The sequence below is a fragment of the Nicotiana tabacum genome, chromosome 6 (assembly GCF_000715075.1).
Source record: "Nicotiana tabacum cultivar K326 chromosome 6, ASM71507v2, whole genome shotgun sequence".
Taxonomy (NCBI): domain Eukaryota; kingdom Viridiplantae; phylum Streptophyta; class Magnoliopsida; order Solanales; family Solanaceae; genus Nicotiana; species Nicotiana tabacum.
Window position 1 is genome coordinate 38,648,936 of NC_134085.1, and position 9,300 is coordinate 38,658,235.

A 9,300-nucleotide genomic window follows, 5' to 3' on the forward strand; every position below is an offset into this window, starting at 1 on the left:
TGAATGCATAGCATAATTATTTGAAAATGAGGTCCAGTTTAGAAAATAAAATGATAAGAATTATTTGAGTTTGAGATGAGATTGTTTTTTGAAAATATTACGTAAAGAATTAAAATGACAGTAAAAATATTATTAAAATATTTAAAAATAATGTGATCAAGAAATTAAGAATTTTTTTTCTATGATTAAATAAATTTTAAAAATACAAAATAAATTTCTAATATTGGTAATCTTAATAATGAAAATTAAAAATGAAATTTTATCTTATAGCTAAAAAAGAACAAAAATTTAACTGCATCTAATACAAAATTAATTATAATAGAACTCAATACATTTGGAACATGATAATCAAATAACTTATGTATTAATATTTTATACTTATGATTAATATCTGAATCGAGTGCAGTTAGTTTGAGTTTAAATGCATAGCATAACTTTTTAAAATATGGTCCAGTTTAGAAAATAAAATGATAAGAATTATTTGAGTTTGAGATGATTTTTTTTTAAAAAAAAGTATTACGTAAAGAATTAAAACGATAGTAAAAATATTATTACAATATTTAGAAATAAATGTGTTCATAAATTAAGAATTTTTTTTCTATGATTAAATTTTTAAAAAAATACAAAATAAATTTCTAATATTGGTAATATTAATAATGAAAATTAAAATTAAATTTTATCTTATAGCTAAAAAAGAAAGAAAATTTAATTGCATCTAATACAAAATTAATTATAAGAGAACTCAATACATTTGGAACATGATAATCAAATAACTTATGTATTAATATTTTAGACTAATTAAAAGTTACAATTTAAAACAAAATATGACATTATTTTAGTTATAGGTAAAATATTAATATAAAACTAATTAACATTTACAGTAGGGAAGAAAATGTATATTAAAAAGAAAATAGAGGTAGTGTGAGGATACTTATTCTTTAAATTAATTTTAATATAGAAAAATAAAATAATTAATTATATTTAAAAATATTATTGACAAATTTAAATGATTAAAATATTATGAATAAGAGGATAAAAGCATAAAAATATGTCAAATTTCGAGAATAAAATATTATTTTTATCACATAATATTAAAAGAATAATAAGCAAGACATTAATTTAATTATAAGCTAATAAAAAGTTATATGATAGGATAATAATATGAAATATTAAATAATACAATAACTATAAGAAAAGAACAAAAAAAAGAATTTACGTAAAAATGATGTGATGAATAAGACATATTTTACTTCCTGATTAAAATAAAGTGATTGTAAGAATTTTGTTAAAATAATATGATCTAATGTGCTTGAACAAGACAGATCACAATGTGACATGTTTAGTATTCTTAATATCGACAACAAAACGAAATGCAAGTACTAAAATCAAGGGGTTAGGTTGCTACAAATATATGTTAAAAAGATTGGTTGTCTATTACGGGATTTGATCAATAATTTCATATCCTACTTCATAATTAAATTCTCATGTTATATAATTTTTATCTGAGAGATATATATTTTAAAATTATTTGTATATAATTCAAACAACATACATCGCAATTTGACATGATTTGTCCGCGCATCGTACGGGTACTAATACTAGTTCGATTAAAAGATTTTTTTGGGGATTCGTCCTTGGTGGGAACTTGCAAAACATCCTGGGTGTAGGTTTTTGTTTTGTGATGCTTACTTTGCAAGTGTCTGATTGCGATCTAATCACGATGTTCAGGTTCGCCCAGTAATTCCTGCACAAATTATTGGTTAAATTTTCTAATTAATACTATTGACCGTCAAATTATTTTAACGCATGGCTGATACAAAGTTCTCATTATATGAAAATGAAGACTGAGATTAACTCAAATAATAAATTATAATATTTTATACTATTTTATAATTGAGAACATCGTGAGGGTAAACACCATATAAACTTTTCTTCTGAAAATTTATAGTCGAAATGTATATCTTCAGTTACTATTGGTCTTCATGTTTAGTCTCTCAAAAGCATATAAAATGCGGTTAATCCCGCCGTGCCTCAAGCTATTATTGCTTGAAAAATTGACGAATTCAAACTTCTATTATTTTACTAATTGAAAGTGATTTTATATTTATTCATGAATGGGTAATTTTAAATTATAGCACTGATAATATTTATCGATTATTTAAGTTTAAAAAGGCAGAATATTTAATTTGACAATATATTTAAGAATTTTTTATTTTTTAATGTTCGAAGGTTAATATATTATAGCTAATTTTTATCTCTTGACAACTTTAATATTACTACATTATTTATACGTTTATAAGCATGCACGATTTTTGTTTTCTATGAGCTTCTTTAATCATTTTCAATTTCTTGAATTTAATTTAATGTATTTTTCATATTTTTGTGTTATTATGATATTTTATTAAGTTATAAATTTAACAATTCATAAATTTATGCGGCTTATAAAATGTCTCGGGTCTTATGTCACTCTTACTAAATTAAACGCCTTGCCTCGTGCCTTCTCCTATTAACATTGATTTTACCTACTAATTGGTAAGTTGCCCCTTAAATTTGATCCGGAAAAAATTATTTATACCCCTTATCTTTACATGCAACCTATTATTCCCTATCCTTGTTTGAAATAGTACAAAAAGATATCCTTTTTCAAAGCTTTTCTATCAAATTCTTTAAGAAAATTCAAGTAAAAAATTGGAATAAAAAACTATCCCAGCTTATCTAGTTTAAAACCAAATGGCCAAAATCATATGCGGCCCCTTAAACTTGTCCCGATTTTCCTCCGAGGCACCTTATCTTAGGTCTGTTTCAATTGGACAATTCACCTACTCAAAAAAATTACCTATTAGATACTTTTTTGACACCCAGCAAAAATAAAGAATGTGTTCAATGCACTCGCGGATGACATGACTTTTTGACTAATTAAAACAAGACATATGGCATTTGGGACCAAAATAAATTTTAAAAAGATAAATTATTAAGTAAAAAAAATATATTCAAACATAATCCTAAATTTGCTGCCACCGTCACCTTCTCTCCACGCCGTCTCCACTATTTCGATCAAAATGTAACGATTCTCTCTCTGCCAGTAGTGGTTCTTGGTGTGCCTTCCTTTTTCTCTGTTTTTCAAGCCCTCTCTAATCTCTGTTAGAGAGAATACTTTGAATTTAAAAAATAAAGTCTTAGAATGGAATTTTTACCGGTGGAACAACTGTGATTCCCGGCAACTCAAACAGGACCGCCGACCTCTCTTTTGACCTCAACTTCATTTTTTTCGTTTTATTTTCTTTTTGCCGGCTTTATGGTGGTAGATGGACAATATATCAGGTGATTTTGGTGAAGTTCATAGCTGACTAAAATGGAGATTTGGACCAGGGTTGTCCATATGTATTCTTGACTGGTTTTATTATAGAAAAATGGGTGAAGCTGAAGAAGGTGGTGGCAGATCTGAAACCCGAGGAAGAAATGAGGGGGCAACAACGATGTAATAGCAAATCTGAAGGAAAACGACGGTAGTGAAGGAGATGAGGTGGCTGGAAAAAAAAAGAAGTAGAAAAAGAAAGATGGATAGTGGTGAAGTCGACCGTGGTGGTAAGGTGGTGGATGGGAGGAAGTGGCGGCAAGAAGATAGAAGGAAGAAGAATAGATAAAATAAAAATTTGACTAAATAATGCCTTTCACGCGCTAGTTGAAGGTGCATTTCACACATCATGCCATGCCAGCGAGAAATATCTAATAAGTATACTTTTTGAGTAGGTGAAGTGTTCAATTGGAACAGACCTAAGATAAAGTGTCTTGGAGGAAAATCGAAACAAGTTTAGTGGTCCACATATAATTTTGGCCAAACCAAATATACTTTCTATATTATACCGTATATATCTTATTTTTATCCAAAATACTAAATAAAACTGTTATTATTTAGTCTTCATATTATAGCTCCGTTATTATAATTTCAGTGTAACTTTTTCACCAACCAAATTTTAGATATAATGTAACATTAAAATTTGCACAAGATTCCAAAAATAGACAAAAAAATAACAAAAATTGCAAAAATTATAACCCCATATGCGAGTTCCCGTTAAATGTTTTCTTTCCATGTTTCGATTAAATAATAATCCAATGTTTGTTGTATATTTGGTCGAATAATGGACTAAAACTACTCAAGGGTATATTTAAGGGATTATTTTAGACCTAACTCAAAGATAAAGGACCATTTTTTTAATATTCTCCGAGTCCTTACCTAGACTATCATTACGGTATTTTTTTACTTTTTTTTAGCAGGTCTTTTGTACGTCCTGTTTATTTTCTTTCAAGGGAATTTGTCTTGTTATAATCGCACTTTCTTAATATTTCTCCGTTTGTTAAAGTAGTTTATATTTTACTTTAGGTTGGATTTCTCAGGATGGAGTAGAGGATAAGGGAGCATTGCGAGTATGATTTAAAGAAATGATTTCCCTATAAGTGGGTTCGTTGAAATAACCTCCTCTTTTCCTATTCATTAGCCAACTTAAAAATATATATTTCCTTTTCAATATGGGGTAAATTATTGTTTGATTACTCTTCTTCTAATATTGTTAGAAAACTGATTAGGTATAAAGATAGGAAAAGTCATTTGAGAAGAACAATCCCTCCTATCTGGACTTTACTCTTGTCAGCATTTTCCTAATCAAACGCTATTAGAAAATTCAAGCACCAATTTCATTGGATTTTAGTGTTTATTCTCTCTCTCTCTCTCTCTCTTTTAGAATAATATAAAAGCAAATTGTTTTCTCTCTCTATCTATCTTGTCAAATCTGCAGTCTTATGGGAATGTTTTATCTTTTCTCTGTAAAAATTCAGTGTTAGATTCTTTCGATGAAGGAGGTGTTTGGGAGTCCAGGGAAGGTAAGTGGGCTAATATTGAGGATGGGTCAATGTTTATTGGCTTCTGCTTCTATTGCAGTTATGGCCTCAGCTTCTGGTTTCTCCAGCTCCACTGCCTTTTGGTATTTCACTCTCTTCTTCTTGATCTTTTCTTTTTAATTACTAGATCTTTCAATTATCTGGGCAAATAGAGTATATACGCTGTAAATATGGAATACAAGTTCAAAAGAAAGCTTGTCTCTCTAGTATCATACTCATGTTTAGATATCTGAGCTAGAAGACCTTACTTCTGTGGCACATTAGCGCTTATATGTAATTCTGCTTTGTCATTCTTGGGCAGTAAAAGAGAACCTGCTTTTCTAGCCCCATTTCTTTTATTTAATTTCCTCTTTTGGTTGTTGAAAGTAAACTTTTATCTTTCAGTATTTGTAGTGCATAAGAATTCTACAAGGTTGCAGATAAGGTAGTAAATCACTAGAAAAAAGGACAGTGAAGTTTGAGTTTTGCTTTCCAAAATCTTTGAAAAACCTGTTCTTCCCAGGTTTGGCAACTCTGATTGAATCAGTGATTGAGCAAATATGCCTTTGTACTTCATGATAATATTTGCCTGTAGACCAATTTGGCCTTCTTAATATGTATTTCCATCTGCTGGACCATATTTTGGCAATTAACTTATGCTTGGTTATTAAGTTAATTGTGCTTCCTTCTTTCTAATTCTTATTCTATTTAAAGGAAAGGAGTGGATACTTGCTATCCTTTTCTTAGAGACAAACATAGTGACCCAACATTGAGTAGTTTCCTTTGAAGTATCAGTGTTGAGTCCACTATTTTTTTAGTATTGCTTTTATTACCTTCTCCTAAGCCGAGGGTCAACCGGAAACGGCCTCTGTGCCTTCTTGAAGGTTGGGGTAAGGTCTGCGTACACACTACCGTCCCCAGACCCCACTTGTGCGATTACACCGGGTTTGTTGTTGTTGTTTTATTACCTTCCTATTGTTTCTCTCTACTTTGCACTAACTGTAGGTTCTACTAAAACAAGGAGTTGATTCACCAGCTCAAGACTGCTTTCTTTAGACTATAAAATGAAGCTTACCTTCAGATTTCTTGCTAACTTAAATGCACTGTTCTTCCTTTCGTAATACTATTCCTTGTAATGTTCAATGACTCAATTATGGCTCATGCTCAAAATGTCTGATTTTCCTGGTTCAGCTATTTAATAGCATCAATGGGGTTGCAAGTATTGTGGAGCTTTGTTCTTGCCTGCTTGGATATCCATGCTTTAAGATTGAAGAGAGATCTGCGGAATCATGTCTTTGTGAGCTTGTTCGTGGTTGGTGATTGGGTAATCTTCTCCATTTTGTTTTCTTTTCATGCATCAATGCTTATCTGTGAAGATTTACTAATCCAAGAAGAACATGATTAAAAAATTAGAATACATTCTTTGCTTCTCAAATGCATCTTTTCAAGCATTCACACTTAGGTAAGAAGGTTCTCCCGCACTCCCCAAAAAGAATTAAAAAGAGTTTTAGGATAGATTTTACAGGTCCTAACTCCGTCAAAATGTAGAACCCCTTTCTATGATAAGAAAATGAGTGAAACAGAGATTCGCTATTTATTTAGCTATGCTAACTTCAAGATCACTACTGTCGTTTTCCAAAGTTGAGAAACATGTCCGGGGTAACAGATAGCAAACTGATTAGTGAGGAGGCTGCACCTTGTGTCATTTACAAAGAGTTTAATTTCTCTTAAAAAATAAATATGCTATTTCTGCTACTACATACTGAAAAGTAGCTATTTTGTTTTTCGCCACATCCTAACTCATAAGACAGCACAGGAAATAAAAGGGTTGAGATTTACATGAAATACATTTCATTGGGTTGCTAATTTTGCAGCTTCTAATCTTTAAAGCTTTACATGATACAAGTTGAGTGGAAAAATATCTAGAGTCTGCATATGGGACGAGAAAGACCAAGAGTCCAAGAATATGTTTATTTAATATGTCATTTATAGAATGACAAAGACCAAGTATTTGTTCATTTAAAGGATTATTAGGTTCTGCTAAGATCAAGTTATGTCCATTTCCATCAAGCTTGCCGAAGCCAAGTGATCCGTGTATTTCGCACTATCTTCTTCAATTGTTATGGAACTGCATCAAGTGGTTTATATGACGACCACTTTCCATTGCACAACCTACAGAGATATTCTTTTGTTCTGAAGGTGTCTTATACCATGAATTTGTATGTAACTCATTAATAATATGGAAATGTTGATATGCGCTGTTGGATGTTCTGAAGTGCTTTGTGCACAAGTACATCCCTCCCCCCATACCAAAGAAAAAAAAAAGATAAAGAAGAATATAAAGCCATGGATCATGGTTTATGTTTGCTACCCCAAAGTCAAACGTTTTCAGAATGAGTTTGAGTTAGTACTTTCTAGTCTGTTCCTCATGTAGAAGCTAGGAAGATTGGAAATATTTTGCGGGAAGCGATTGTCACACGTTTGCGATATTTACACATGGTAGTTCAAATGCGTTTTATGGTTTGAAGCTAAGTCAAGAGGGGTTGCTCTGATGGTAAGCAACCTCCACTTCCAACCAAGAGGTTGTGAGTTCGAGTCTCCCCAAGAGCAAGGTGGGAAGTTCTTGGTGGGAAGGATGTCGGGGGTCTATTTGGAAACAACCTCTCTACCCCAGGGTAGGGGTAAGGTCTGCGTACACACTACCCTCCTCAGACCCCACTAAGTGGGATTATACTGGGTTGTTGTTGTTTTGTTGGTTTGAAGCTAATATTCAACTAGGCATGCATGTCTAATATTAGAATGAATTGAAATATAGGTGATACTTTGAGATTATACTGGAGATACAAGTATAATACACGATATTAGCATGGGGTCACTGTATCCAAATATTCCATTCATTTAAGGAAAAATAGACCTCGAGCCAAAGATAGGCACCCTGACCTGTGCCAAATTTTGCTCATACACTCTTTTATTGTCCATATAGTGAGTGTCGAGTGCCATGGTTACCCTTTAGAAAAAGCTAATATAATGTTGACATGCTAATTAAGTATGTGCTCAAGTCTGTGGTACTTTATAATTTTAATCTTGTAAACGATGACACTCTACATAATATTTTAACTAATACATAACTGTAACTACTATCTTATAACTAGTTCAGTAAATGTAGCGCCCCAACTGCTGAAAGTTCCCAAAACAAAGAGAAACGAAATTATGGCAAACAATGCGGATATTTAACTTCTTTTCAAAGATTTCATTGTTTCTCTGGTGAATTGATCCTCCAATGTCTCGCCTACCTGTTGCTGAGTAATGATGTAAAAATTAATTTCTGCTTAATAGTCAGGCTGTGAGCAGGCAAAATTCTCGTTGTCTTTCTCCTTTTGTGTAAGGTGACACTATCAAATTGTTCCTTTTTTATGTGTCAGTTCAAGACTGATTTAGTATTCATATTGCAGTTAGTGGCAAAGCCATGTTTACTGAAGAGGGTTCAACTGAACTCCCTTCGCAGAAAGTTGTATTTTGTATATGGATGAAACTTTTATATATGTATATATATAAGTTGTTGAATCCCCTACATACTAGAGAACATTGTTTTTGAATCTCTGCCACTGATTGTGGTCGTGTCATAATGTAGGTGACAGCCACTTTATCCCTCGCGGCTGCCTGCTCATCAGCTGGCGTGGTGGTTTTGTTTGTGAAAGATACAAATATCTGCAAAGTTGAGAATAAACTATCCTGCGACTTGTTTCAAATTTCAGTGGCTTTGTCTTTTCTCTCATGGTTCCTTCTTGCTATCTCTTCCTGCGCCATGTTTTTGCTTGCAGCCTCTGACTAAAGGATATTATTTTTCAATTCATGTTGTGAATATTTCAGAAATTATGTACAGGAAATATCCTCTCACTGGCTTGCTTCCGAGGTCATGTTAGGACACTCAGTATATTCGGAAATGAAACTTCATTATTTTTTGTTGCAATTTACGGTGTAATGTTTTAAATTTGATTTCTGGAATCATTTAATCAACTCCTTTTTTGTCCTTTCATCTTTCTATACAGGGTGGAATTTTATCTAGAGCTTGGAGCTGATTTGCATTAATATTACAATTCTGCAGTCTGATTGTGAGAAAAGGTGATATATATATATATATATATATATATATATATATAAACTTTTAAAACATATGCCTGTTTCTGTTAAATCGGGCAGTTTCTTAATACACAGTTATCTTACCAGCCTTGATCCAATGTTGGAAGGAGAAGGTATCAATTGCCAGGGTTCACTTTTTAAGGAAATATTGGTAAATGTTCAATTTGGCTTAAGAATCACCCTTTGTCAACTATATTTTCTTATGCCTGTTTCTGTTAAATCGGGCAGTTTCTTAATACACAGTTATCTTACCAGCCTTGATCCAATGTTGGAAGGAGAAGGTAT

General features: G+C 31.9%; 1 protein-coding gene across 1 annotated transcript; it reads left to right on the top strand.

Annotated features, from left to right (window-relative positions):
• The first annotated feature begins 4,312 nt into the window (after positions 1-4,312).
• On the top strand, positions 4,313-8,843 carry LOC107814628 (CASP-like protein 5B1). The gene is made up of 4 exons (XM_016640076.2): positions 4,313-4,459; positions 4,834-4,979; positions 6,067-6,199; positions 8,507-8,843. Exons 2-4 carry the CDS (start codon positions 4,849-4,851, stop codon positions 8,705-8,707), a joined length of 465 nt encoding a protein of 154 aa, XP_016495562.1. The 5' UTR covers positions 4,313-4,459; positions 4,834-4,848; the 3' UTR covers positions 8,708-8,843.
• The last annotated feature ends 457 nt before the right edge of the window (positions 8,844-9,300 follow it).

Bases quoted from the DNA above. Each gene is read 5' to 3' on its own strand.
- LOC107814628 (XM_016640076.2), top strand. From the start codon at position 4,849: ATGAAGGAGGTGTTTGGGAGTCCAGGGAAGGTAAGTGGGCTAATATTG. The intron at 4,980-6,066 runs GTATTTCACTCT...TTCCTGGTTCAG, and splicing joins TCCAGCTCCACTGCCTTTTG to CTATTTAATAGCATCAATGG. The intron at 6,200-8,506 runs GTAATCTTCTCC...GTCATAATGTAG, and splicing joins TGTTCGTGGTTGGTGATTGG to GTGACAGCCACTTTATCCCT.